The sequence below is a fragment of the Vombatus ursinus genome, unplaced genomic scaffold (assembly GCF_900497805.2).
Source record: "Vombatus ursinus unplaced genomic scaffold, bare-nosed wombat genome assembly UNPS02010193.1, whole genome shotgun sequence".
Classification (NCBI taxonomy): Eukaryota; Metazoa; Chordata; class Mammalia; order Diprotodontia; family Vombatidae; genus Vombatus; species Vombatus ursinus.
In genome coordinates this window covers 8483189-8495902 of record NW_020949971.1, presented here as the reverse complement: position 1 = coordinate 8495902, position 12714 = coordinate 8483189, and the positions used below count along the sequence as shown (strand labels likewise).

Here is a 12714-nt window from a genome sequence, read left to right as displayed (position 1 = left end):
TTTCTTAAACTTGTCATGACTCTGTTTTCCTTAGTACTACCTTATTTCCAATCACTTTGCCCCTTAGCATTGAAAGCCACTGGGTGGAGACATTCTGGCCCATGGAAACTCTCCAAGGCTGTGCACTGAGTTATAAAGGGATTGACTTGGGGGCATCCATGCCACTGTATATGCTCTTACTCCATACCCAGTAAGCTGAGCTTCTCATGTTAAGGAAGAAAGGCAAATCTTTGGGCTAAGAGACTTCCTCTTGTCTTGTTAATTTTGCATGGGTTTAAGGATTGGCCGGATTGGAGGTTGTGTTTTCTAGTTGGGGGTGGGCGGGGAGGGGGATGGAGTGGTGCGTGGTGGAAGAAGGTCACGTCTTCACGCGTCCCTCTGGATGTCCTTGAGGCAGCATTGTCTTTGGTGTGTAATCAGGGTTCTTTCCTGTAGGCTGGGTCACAGGCCTGACCACAGAGCCTGTCCACAAGGAGAGCGGCCCTGGGGAAGAACTGAAAATAAACCAGGAGATGCAGAACAAGATCGCGTCCTTGCGGTAACGTCTTTGTTGGAGTTCTGGAGTGGATCGCTTGGTTTGCTCACTTTAAAATGCAGGATTGTATGAAAGGGACTGTCTAGCTTATGTTTTAAAATATATCGATTTATTTGGGAGAATGAAAAATTAACAGATAATAATAGTCTTTGGTTTTTAAAGTTTAGTTTGAAGAAAAAACCTTATTCTATGTTGTTTTTTCCTTAAATTTCCCCTGTATGTTTAATTGTGAAGAATGTCTGCATTCCTTCCTAGTCATTGGAAAGGACCAATGGGGACTCCCACTTCCTTCCTTTAAAAGCAGGGAGCATTCAGCCCAAGTCTCCGGGCATCAGTGGGCCATGAGTCCATTGCCTTTGCAGGTCTCTCAGTCAGGCAGCAAGAATGTAGTAAGCACCTGCTAAGTGTGGAGGATACAAAGAAAGGCAAAAGCTGGATCCCTGCCTGAGCCGAGAGCTTCCGTTCTAATGGGGAAGACCATGGAGAAAAGATCAATGGGCTTAGAGTCTGAAGAGCTGAGACTGAGGCCCTGCTTTGTCACTTCTGGTGTCTGGGAGGTTAGATGGGGATTTTTTTAGGTAAGGGAGTTGGATGGTGCAGTGGTTAGAGCGTTGGGCCTGGAGTTAGGAAGATCTGAGTTCAAGTCTCAGACACTCACTAGTTTTTTGATCTTGGGCAAGTCACTTTTTTATCTGTAAAATGGGTAGGAAGGAGATAATAATAGAACCTGCCTTTCAAGGTTGTCATGAGGATCAAATGAGAAAATATTTTTAAGATGCTCTGCAAATCTTAAAGCACTCTATAAATGCAGAGAGTCAGTTTCCCCATCTGTGACATTTGGATAGCACTTGTACATGTGCCTCAGAGACTTGTGACCAAGCGTTTTGTAAACCTTCATGCACTCCGTAAGGGAGAGTTATTATGGCTGAAATCATTTTTGCCCGGGCCTCTGACTTCATCCAGGTAGGGGACTCTTGCCTACTGGTGAGGAAACCCTGTCTCTTCCAATGTAGATCAATTAAGTGCTCTGCCCTAAGCCCAGGAAGCTGCCTGTGGCACTGAGGGGTGAGTTCCAGTCAAGAAGCATTTGTGGGGCGTGTGCTGTGTACCAGGCTCTGTTCTGAGTGATGGACTTCCAGTCACACAGCCAGCTATGCTCTATCCACCCCTCCCCCAGGCCGGCTCTCCATCTGGCTCCCAGCTACCTTACTATTGCCATGACTACGGAGACGAGGAAATGGGGTCTCCCTTTGTCTCTGGTACTACTGGAGTAGCCTGCTCGGTGGTCACTGGGACTGCAGCCACTTTGGGAGAGAGAGAGTGCCTCCCTCTTGGAGCGGCGTCTGCTGTGGTCAGGAAGCAGGAGCTGGGAGAGCTGACGTTTATTTAGCCACAGTGGTTTGCCTAGAGCCCATTTCTGTCTGTCACAAGGGGATAGCAAAAATCCTGGAGCTGACCTGCTCAGACTGTCTGTGGCCCCATTGTCCAGCTCCTCCAGCGGCCATCAGACCCCTTTCTCTTAGTGCCTTCTGGTTACTGCTGCTATTTGAATGGATCTTTAATGCCTGCTTGGAATGGAAGTAACATGAAATAATACAATCAGTTACAAAAGACCAGAAGGCTTGTGTCTCCCTGACCCCATGTGGGTGGGGAAGTTGATTTCTCTTGTGCATCTACACCCAAAACAATCGCCTTTGATTTGGGCTTTCTCGTTTGTTCCTAGCTGATCTTTGAGGCTTCTGAGTGCGTGTGTGTTTCTAGAATCTGAGTGTGCCTGTCGTTCTGTAGGAGCGACTTGGAGCATTTGCAATTTAAGGTGATTCAGGAAAGAGAGAAATACCAGCAATCGGCCCAGTCTAGCATGGTGATGTCAGCAGTGCCGTCCTTCAGTGTGAATGACAAATTCACGTTAAATAAGGATGATGCCAGCTATAGCCTCATATTGGAGGTGCAAACAGCTATTGATAATGTCATGGTCCAGGTGAGTGAACCGCCCATTTCCCTGGCCTCAACTGTGCCAAAACTGTAGGGGGTAGGCTCTTATTCTGTTCCTATTGTATGTGGGGGTTCAGGGGATTTTGAAGGAAGGCAGAAGGTTGGAGGAAATGACGTCGGGGGAGTTAAGTTACAATACTAAGTGAGTCAATGCATTTTAAATTTGATACATTTTTATTGATCTTTTGTTTTTGTGTCACCTGCATTTCCAGTGTATCCATCCTACTCCACTCCCCCAGAGAGTCAGTCCTTATAAGACTTATAACACAGAATAAAATCTAGAAAAAAAAAAAAACCAGTTCAGCAAAACTAACACATCAAGAAAGTCTGCCATTATAGGCAGTATTCTACACTGGTTGCTCTCCACCTCTGCAAAGAAAGGAGGGAGGAGCCTTTTTTGGGGCTAAGCTTGGTCATTATAATTCCACACATTGAAGTTCAGTCATTTTTTGTTGTTAATTTACATTGTTGTCATCTTTGAGCATATCATCTGCCTGGTTCTGCTTGCTTTACTTTGCATCAGTTCATGTAGGTCTTTCCCGTACTTCTCTGGAGGCGTCATATTCAAGTCAGTTTCCATTCCATTCATTCTCCACCACCATTTGGTTAGGCCTTCCCCAGCTGAATGGGCATCTATTCATTCCAAGTGCTTGACTGTCATTAAAAGTGCTGCTATAAATTTTTTGGTCTATAGAGTTAAATACAATTAGTTAATGTTTGTGAATCGAATAACTCACTTTTTAAATGAGTTGTCAAAACTTCAAAAAAGATGTTAAACCAATGAATGTCCAGAGGTCAGATAATAAAACATACCTCTTCCATCATGGCAAAGAGATGGGGTATTATTAGGATGGAAAATTGTATATTTTATATATCTTGTCAGATAAGCTCATTGTGTTTGCCTAATTGTCTTCATCATATAGGAGAAGGCAGATTCATTGTGGGGTGGGGGGTGGAGGGTCTGAAATGACTGTGATCTAAAGATAAACAGCTTCATCAATAAAACGTTAAATAAAAAATAATTACCCTGGGAAAGTCATTTAACCCTACTTGCCTCACCAAAAAAATTTTTTTAAATGAGATTAATGTTGCAGCTTACCAATTATCCCATTGACTCGCCAGTTTAGGCAGAAGTAAATGGTTTCATGGGTAGTAGTGTTGGGTCTCTTATGTATCTATCCATCTGTCTGTCTGTCTGTCTATCTGATCTTAGGTCAGGCCCCAAGTTAAAAATGCAGTAAGTAAGAAGGGATGGGGTAGGGGGAGGAGTGCAACAAAAGCACATGGGAGTGTAGTGGAAAGACTACTGGATTTAGAGTCAGACGGCCTGAGTGCCAATCCCAAGGTCCGAGTTAGCTCTCGGTCTCAAGATCCTAAAGACGATTAAAGAAAAAAAAAAAGGAGGAAAAAAGAATAAAGAGAAAAGAAAAAAAAGATAAAAGGAAAAGAAAAAAAAAGCAAAAGGAGGAAAAAGTAAAAAGAAAAGAAAATGGGGCAACTAGGTGACACACTGGATAGAGCACCGGCCCTGGATTTAGGAGGACCTGAGTTCAAATCCGGCCTCAGACACATCACACTTAATAGTTGTGTGACCCTGGGCAAGTCACTCAATGCCGTTACCTAGCCAAAAACAAAACAAAACAAAAAAAAAAAACAACAAAAAAGAAAACAAAAGGAGGAAAAAAGAGTAAGGTGCAGCCAAGGAAGGAAAAGGGAAGAGCATTATGAGGAGATCTCTTATTGCTATCTCTTTAAAGGTCATTTCAAAGCCCAGATTCCTGTTTAGTAATGCTAACATTTTAACTGCCCACTTTAGATGAGAAAATTAGCTTTTCTTTGTCAGTGAGGGCGTAAGAGTTAATTACAGCAATTGGGTGCTATGCACCAGGTTGTCTCCTACTGTTTAATGATCATAGGAGGTCACAGGTTTAGGGCTGGAAGGGACCTGCATTTTACCATTGATTTATGGGCCACCCAATTTTCTGTTTTTTTGACTGGTTCCAGCAGAACTAGGAAAAATTCTGCAATTCTGCCTAGTATGAGTGATGGGGAAGTGTGTGTGTGTGTGTGTGTGTGTGTGGGTGTGTGTGGGTGTGTGGGTGTGTGTGTGTGTTGATGTGTATTAATGCCCACAAATCTTATGAGATGGTGGGTGGTTTGTTGGTTTTAATGAATGCTGAGGCAGCAAAGTAATTGATTATACTCTAAGGTGTGCTTGTCTTTTTCTTAAATTTTAATAATTTTCTAGTAATGTATACCTTCAAACTTAATTTAAGAGCTGAAGCAGAATTGAAAGTCCTTGAGAATATAGTCTTTTTCATATTTAAGAAGTATTTCAGGGGCAGCTAGGTGGTGCAGTGGATAGAGCACCGACCCTGAAGTCAGGAGGACCTGAGTTCAAATCCAGCCTCAGACCAAACACTTGACACTTACTAGCTCTGTGACCCTGGGCAAGTCACTTAACCCCAATTGCCTAAAAAACAAAAAAAAACAAAAACAAAAAAAGAAGTATTTCTGCTCTTCTCCTCCCCCTCCCCCCCACCCCCCTCCCAATTGTTACCTCTAGAGCGATGTTCCAATAGATCTGCTTGATGTGGATAAGAATTCGGCTGTGGTGAGTTTTAGCAGCTCTGATGCGGAGGTGAGTAAAGGCAGAACGTGAAGCGTTCTGGCATCATTTTTGTCTTCCTGCTTGAGGCTTTCTAGATGAAGGCTTTTCAGTGTTGCTAATATTCGGTGAGCTCTCTGACTTTTTGAAATGCAGGGCTTGTGGTGAAGCCAGAATGGCTTTGAGTTTGGGCAGAGATTTCCCACCTTTCTGGTGACTGCTGAGCCTGAGCCCAAGGCCAGTGAGAGCCAGTGGCATGTGGATTTTGTATGAGTGAATTTGTTTTTGTGGATTAGTTTCCTGTGATTAATATTACTCATTCCATTTATACGCAGGTGTAAATGCTGAGAGGAAAAAATGCCAAAATTTCCCTGTTTTCATTTATTAAGGGATTTTATTTTAGGAAAAATTACAGATATATAATTTTCATCTTAAAGAGTTTGATTTTTGATTATTCATAATTCGTGAAATGTTTTCTGCTTGTGTGATGGATAGAGTATTAGACTTGGAGGTAGCAAGAGCTGAGTTCAAATCTGGCCTCTGACACTTTATCTGTGTGATCCTGGGCAAGTCACTTGAGCTGTCTCAGCCTCAGTTCCCTCATCTGTAAAATGATGATAATTATAGCATCCACCTATAGAATTGTTGTGAGAATCTAGGGAGATAATAGATGGAAACAACTTAGATATATAAACCTTAGAGAGAGAGATGAATGCGCGTTGTCCTAGTTAATGTCAGAAGAATTTAAATTGTTCTAGGTTGTTCATGAGACTTGTTTAAAGTAATTCAGTACAAATAAACCACATTTATGGAAAATTAGGTCAGAAATCATATCTTCCGTAATTGCTCATTACTGTTCTAAAAGTAAAAGAATGGTCATTGTTGCTCATAGCTTGATTGTAACCAGAATGCTATTAGGATAAATGTCCTCTCTGTGAATTGTTTTCTGTAATATTGATTCATCCTTCTTGTCAACTCTGAATTCCTCACAGGTCAATGAGAACTTCCTCCTGGCCACTTATCGGTGCCAAGCAAACACTACGAGGCTGGAGCTCAAGGTAAAGTGCTGGAAAGGCCGCCTGGAATCCTGCTGCACGTGTTGATTCCTTGAGAATACCGTCAGCTGCCACACTTCTTGTCTGAGTCTTTTATGTCTGTTCTGACTTTTACTTTGGGAGCATTGGTGAACTGCATTTAAAATCAGATGCCTTTATCTTTTTCATTTCCATACACTTAGCCCTCACCTAAACTCCTCCCTGAAAGGGTAATAGTTGTTTGTAACGTTATTTAAAGTGTTGACTTTTTATGTTAGAGGAAATCTTTTCAAGCTTTCTTTTTGTAATTTAATGAGTCATGTTGAATATCATTTTCATAAAACCTTAGCTCAAAACTTATTTCACTGGTTTTATTTGTAAGCTCATCCTAAATTGGTAAAACGATGGTCCTTTTAATGAAGAGTTAATATACTTATGTCAAACCTAACGGCCAAAGAATTATAGTCCATTATTTTTTTTTAATTTTTAATTTTCAGTCTTAGAGTTTAAAAGTCTTGACATGGAATTTAGTAGTTTACCTAAGTGTGTTTTTCTCATGAAGTGTTAAGTGATGTAGTTTACACTTCATTAATAAGTAACTTTTGCCTTCCCTCCCCACCTTGGTTTAGAGAAACATAAAGCCTTGTGGGTCAGGATCTCTCATTTCTTTACAGTAACATTTAGAGCATATCATCACACCGGCTGAAAGCAAGGAGCTAATTTGGGGTGACTTGAAGCACTTCAACTCTGTTGTCTTCAAAGATTCTTTAGTCAGGGCTCACTGTTGTGTCAGTTAAGTCAGGGTCTCTTTATGATGGTGAAGTGGAAAGCACCAGGCTCAAAGTCGGGTGAGCTGGGCTGGGTCCTGGCCCTGCCTTTATCTAGAATTGTGGCCTTGGGAGAAGCGTTCTTGCTCCCTGGGCCTCAGTTTTTCCAATCTGTGAAATGGAGGGAAGTGCACTTTCATACACATCTTTTTTCAGTGTACAGTTAGGGAAATGTTCCATTTAAATTGGTTCCCCCTCCTATAAAAAGATGTTTTTTCTCTCTGTCTTCTTTCTTCAGTTAGTCGTTTGTTTGTTTGTTTATTTTTTGGTGGGGAGAGGAGGCTGTACAGGTATATAGCGATACAAATATACAGTCGTAACTTAGTGTACATTATTGGGCAATTAGGTGTTTCAAGTAAGTGAATATTTTTTCCAATAACTGAAGCTTACGTCTATTGCCAAAGCTTTAAAAAATGTTTACTTTTCAAGAGGCAGCACCATGTAGTATAGTGAGAAGAAAGCTAGTCTTGGAGCCTTGAGACCTGGGTTTGAATTCTGCTTCTGAAACTTAGTAGTTGTGTGAACATAAACCTTAGTTTCTTTATTTCTAAAATGGAGTTAATATCTGTTGTTCCCACTTGATAGGACTCTTTGGAGGGTCAACTGGGGAAAAAATGTATGAAGAACTTTGGAAAACTCAAGTGCTATTTAAATATGCCCTCTTTCCCCTTTGGTTCAGACCTGTGAATTTGTCAGTCCAGGAGTACTCACAGCAGGAAACTGCCTTCCCCAGTGCAGATTGGCCTGTGAATTTATTGGTCTAGGAGCACTCATGGTGAGGAAAGTCCCTTCCCCAGGGCAGATCGGCACCACCTCAGCAGCTGAGAATATGATACAGGTGCCCCGTGCAAGGAAACATGCCTAGGTTCTGACAGCAGAGATGTGCCAAAGGCAAGACTTGAACCCAGATCGTCTTCTGTCAAAGATGGTTCTGTTCAGTATACCTCACAGGCTTTCCCGTCTCCTATTTTGTTATTGATAGAAATCTTTCTGAACTTCTGTGGAATGCATTTCTCATCAATGAGTGAACATTGACCAAGCACCTGCCATGTGCCAGGCACTGGCTAGGACGAGAGCCTTTAGATTCATTTGGCACTGGAGGAGCACGCACAGGGCTAGTAAAAACTGGGGATGTGGAGCATTTTTGATGCCTCAGGGGTTGTTTTTCAAACCACCTACAAGACAGGATTAATCCATCCTGCTGCCCTGGCTTCCTTCAGGACCCAGCTCAGATCCCAGCTTCTGCAAGAGGCCTTTCCCCGGCTGCCCAGTGCCCAAAGGCTCCCCTCTAAGATGAACTCCCATCCACCCCATGGATATCTTCTTTGTACCAAATTATTGGCATGTTGTCTGTCCCTAATATTAGCCTGTGAGCACCTCAAGGTCAGAGGCTATCCTTTGCCTTTCTTTGTATCCCTGGTGCTTAGCACAGTGCCTGGCCACAGTAAATGCCTAACAAATGCTTGTTTGCCTGACTGATGACAGGTAGAATGAAAATCTTTTGATTTGAATTTAGTTTCTTTATTATAGCTTAGTCATTGTATAAAAATCACCCATTTAATGGAATACTCATTTTTCCTTTTGGTTACATGGTACTGCACATACAAAGAATGAGGTCTTACATTCTTGATTATTTGCAGTAAGGATTTTCGTCAGATTTTTCCCCCTCTCTTCCCTTTGTCCTGACTCAGATTCGATCAATTGAAGGTCAGTATGGCACGCTGCAAGCTTATGTAACCCCGAGAATTCAGCCTAAGACCTGCCAGGTTCGTCAGTATCAGATCAAGCCACTTTCGCTTCATCAGAGAACTCACTTCATTGATCATGACAGGTAAGACAAGGGCCGAACACTTTGATTTTACTGTTCACTAGATTTAAGGACATTTCTTTTTGTAACTTAACTGTTCGCGAAGCTCCGGACAGGTTTCTCCTTAGTGGTGTAAGTATGTTTAATCTCTTAGGTTTTGTTTAAGGTGATTCTGCTGATGGGTGAGAGCCTTTGCTCTCCCCTAGTGGGCTCTTGAGATGATCGCTAGCTCGTCTGGGTCTTTCCATCTGAGTCCTCCATTGTATCCAGTCGTAACTTTGAAATAGCTGCCACCCTCAGAAGAGATCATGTGGGGTGCCATCAGCACTGCTCCCAAATCAACAAAACTGTAGGGCATTAGATACTATTAGCAGAATTTCCATTTTCCTTTTTCACCATCCCGAAGGACTGTAGGTGAATTGATTTGCTAGTATGGCCCTTATTGGTACCCAGTTTCCATATGCAGCTTTTGGAACCATTCCCCCTCCAACCTCAATCCCAGGGACATTTTCTTCCTTACACCATGGCTCCTGAATTGGAAGGCTGTCTAGCCCACCCTGTACCTGAACAAGGAATCCCTTCTACAAATATCCCACAAGCCGTCATCTAGCTCTGACTTGGAACCCTTTAATGATGGAGAGCTCACTGGTTTCCAAGGAGGCCCATTGTACTTTTGAAGACGTTTCAGCTTGTACCCCTGATCCAAAGTCCTGTCCTCTGGGGCCGCTGAGCTGGGAGAAGTCGGGTTAAGGACGGATTTCTGGTTGGGAAGGTTGTTAAACCTGGAGAGATACAATTTCCTGAGTGAGAGCTGTTCCTCTGGAAGGCCGGCAAGGGGCTTTCATGACCCGCCCCTCAGCTTCCTTGCAAGCCTGTGATTCCATAACCCTCCATTTGCCCGTCTGTTATTTAGTCTGTGTGAAAGTAGGCTGTTCATGTTGCCGCTGAGTCGGTTCAGTTGGACCCGACTCTTCATGCCCTGAACTCATCTGTAATTTTTGCTGAACAAAAGGACGTTGGACACATTGTCCAACGGGATTGTGTTTGCTAACCATTGGAATGGAGCTGACTCCCGAGTAGCAGCAGGCAGCCTTGCCTTCAGGGCCAGTGAGGTGGCCAGGTGGGCAGAGCACCGGGCCTGCAGTCAGGAAGCCCCAAGTTCAAATGCACTCTGAGACACTTACTGGCTATGTCACCCTGTTGGCCTCAGTCTCCTCATCGGTAAAATGAGCTGGAGAAGGAAAGGGCAAACCACTGCAGTGTCTTTGCCAAGAAAACCCCACTTCGGCCATGGAGAGTTGCACATGGCTGAATGGCTCGCCTGAATCAGCCTCCCATGACAAACATCTGTCGACACCTATGGTGTACCTTACTCTCCTGGGCTCAGGAAACCCCAGACAGCCCAGAAGGGGTGTGGTTCCTGCTGGGGTGGGCAGAGGATGGAGGAACATCCAGAGCTGTAATGCAGAAGCTAGGCAGCGCCGTGGTGCACAGCGTGGGCCTAGAGTCAGGCAGAGCCGAGGTCCAGTGTGGCCTCAGACGCGTTCTAGCCCTGGGACTCGGGCGAGCCTCTGTCTGCCTCAGTTTTCTCAGCCGTAAAATGGGAATAACAATAGACCCTACTTCCCAGAGTTATTGTGAGGATTGCATGAGACCATACCATACATTGGCACGGTGCCTGACCCATGGAAGGTGCTGAATAAATTCTGGTTTCCTTGTTCAGACTGCGTGAGATCCATGGGGGAAAAGCCACAGTGTCCTAGAATTAAGCCTGGAGGGGACCTGAGGGGCTCCCCAGCCCACCAGACACTGCTGCAATCAGGGCCGGCTCCTGGAGGAGGCTACGTTTGAGTTGGCAATAAATAACACTGATGAAGCGTGAAGAACTGAGTTGTCACTAATGGGATGGATGGCATTTACAAGATGGCCAGAGAAGGAGGGAGACGGCCATTCCAGGCACAGCGTGAGCAAAGGCCTAGAGAAGGGAAAGTGCCGAATTTGGCTAACGTGTAAAATGTGTGGAACGTGGCAGCAGAGGGCGAGATTCCTCCTTCTCCTCCTCTTCCGCCTCGCCGGCCTTTATGTGATGCCTTGAGGTTTTCAGAGCACTTAACATTTGTTATCAGGTAGGTGCCATGATTATTCCTCATTTTATAGTTGAGGAAACTGAGAGTGAGAGAGGGGATGTGGTCCCTTGGCCAGTGTCTGTCTCTCAGCCCAGACCTCTCTCCACGTCCCCCCTAGACTTGGTGGACACCTGGAAGCCCCAGCGCCTTTTAGCAGTGACTCATTTGAGACAATGGAGTGCTTCATGTGGAAGACTTTTCTGGTAGGAACAGGAAGAATGGATGAGAAGGGGAGGAGAATCATGGCAGGGAGTCTGGCTGGGGCGGGGGGAGCGTGGTGAAGAGAGAGGGAGCGACCAATCGCAGAAGTACTCGGGGGAGAACGGTCAGGACTGAAGAGCTGATTGGGTCCGAGGAGCATGGGAGAGTTCTCGGGCCTTCGGAGCTGGCTGGTACCAGGGCACCCAGGGCGGGGCTCTCTGCGCCTCAGTGAAGCCTCTCAGAGCCCGCGCTGAGGTTCTGAATGTGGGGGATTGGGCGGGGCCATTGCCAGAAGTAGTCTGTCAAGTCAGGCATTGAGCAGTTCTAGGGAGGATGGCAACAAATCTGGTTTTTGGCATTGCTTGGTGGGACCCCCGGGGAGAGATGGTCCTACAGGCGGCTGGAAATTGTGTTCATGGTCCTAAGGCCAAATAATAGTGTGCTTGTCGAATCGAATTGAAATGTAAGTGACTGAGGGAAGAAATGGAAATGGACCATAGGTGGTATGGGCCTACATGAGAGGAACTCTATGACTCCCTCTTCTGTCATTTCCATGGTCAGATGCTGCTTCCTCACAATGGCTCTTGTAACGATTTGGGTTTCTCTTTTTAAACCGTAGACCCATGAACACGTTGACTCTGACTGGCCAGTTCAGTTTTGCCGAAGTTCACTCCTGGGTCGTGTTTTGCCTGCCTGAGGTTCCAGAGAAAGCTCCAGCAGGAGAGTGTGTGACTTTCTATTTTCAAAATACGTTCCTCGATACACAGCTGGAAAGTACTTACAGGTAAAGAAGTCTACATCCCTGGGCTTGTTTGAAAGCACGTCCTTTGCCTTGAGTGGATGAATGTTTGTTGAGGATTTGCTGTGTTCCAGACCGTGCTGAGGCTGAAATACAAAAGCAGAGACAGCCCCTCCCCTTAAGCAGCTTACATCCAGATGGGGGACCCCTGTAGGGGAGTGTGGCCAGGGTGGGGTCATTACTGGGGGAGGAGATTGGCGGGGCTCATGCTGGAACAATGTCGGCGTTCATTTGATCTTCCTTCTTTAACTATTAGGAGGGAAGAGGGAAGGAGGGAGAAAAGGGCTAGGAGGTTATCTGGGCTGTGGAGGAGATGGTCTGAGTGACCCTGGGAAAGCCTCCTGGAAGAAGTAACTGAGATGGGCCTTAAAGGATTTCTGCTGGCCAAGGTTGGAAGAGGGTGTGCATCCAGGCCCCGGGGGACAGCTTGGGCGAATGCAAGAAGAGAATTCCAGAGCCCTCCCGATCTAACTCTTCTCTGTGGAAGTGCAGCCTTTGCTTGTAGAGGGGGTCCACTTCCCTTAAAGTGGCCTGTTCTGTGAGTGAATGAATGAATGAATGAATGAACAAAGGAATGAATGAATGAGAAGCTTTGATTAAGTGCCCCAGGCCAAGCTCTGAGGATGCTAAAACCAAAGCAAAGACAGTCCTGCCCTCTAGGAGCTTTCGCTCATTCTAGTGAGAGACATGGGAAGGCAGTTGGAGTGTGGAATGTTTCTGAGTGAGTTCTGGGTCACATTGAGAAGCCCTCATTGTTCAATTTAGGTGGGGACAAGTGGAGC

The 12714-nt window shown here is 44.9% G+C and overlaps 1 protein-coding gene across 1 annotated transcript in view; it reads left to right on the top strand.

Moving 5' to 3' along the window:
• Positions 1-12714, top strand: part of BBS7 (Bardet-Biedl syndrome 7) — a 72069-nt gene that overhangs the window by 36268 nt on the left and 23087 nt on the right. The window contains exons 10-15 of the mRNA XM_027853754.1: positions 436-538; positions 2324-2516; positions 5097-5171; positions 6131-6196; positions 8691-8830; positions 11753-11917. Of these exons, the coding sequence (XP_027709555.1) occupies positions 436-538; positions 2324-2516; positions 5097-5171; positions 6131-6196; positions 8691-8830; positions 11753-11917 (742 nt within the window). The remainder of the gene's footprint in view (positions 1-435; positions 539-2323; positions 2517-5096; positions 5172-6130; positions 6197-8690; positions 8831-11752; positions 11918-12714) is intronic.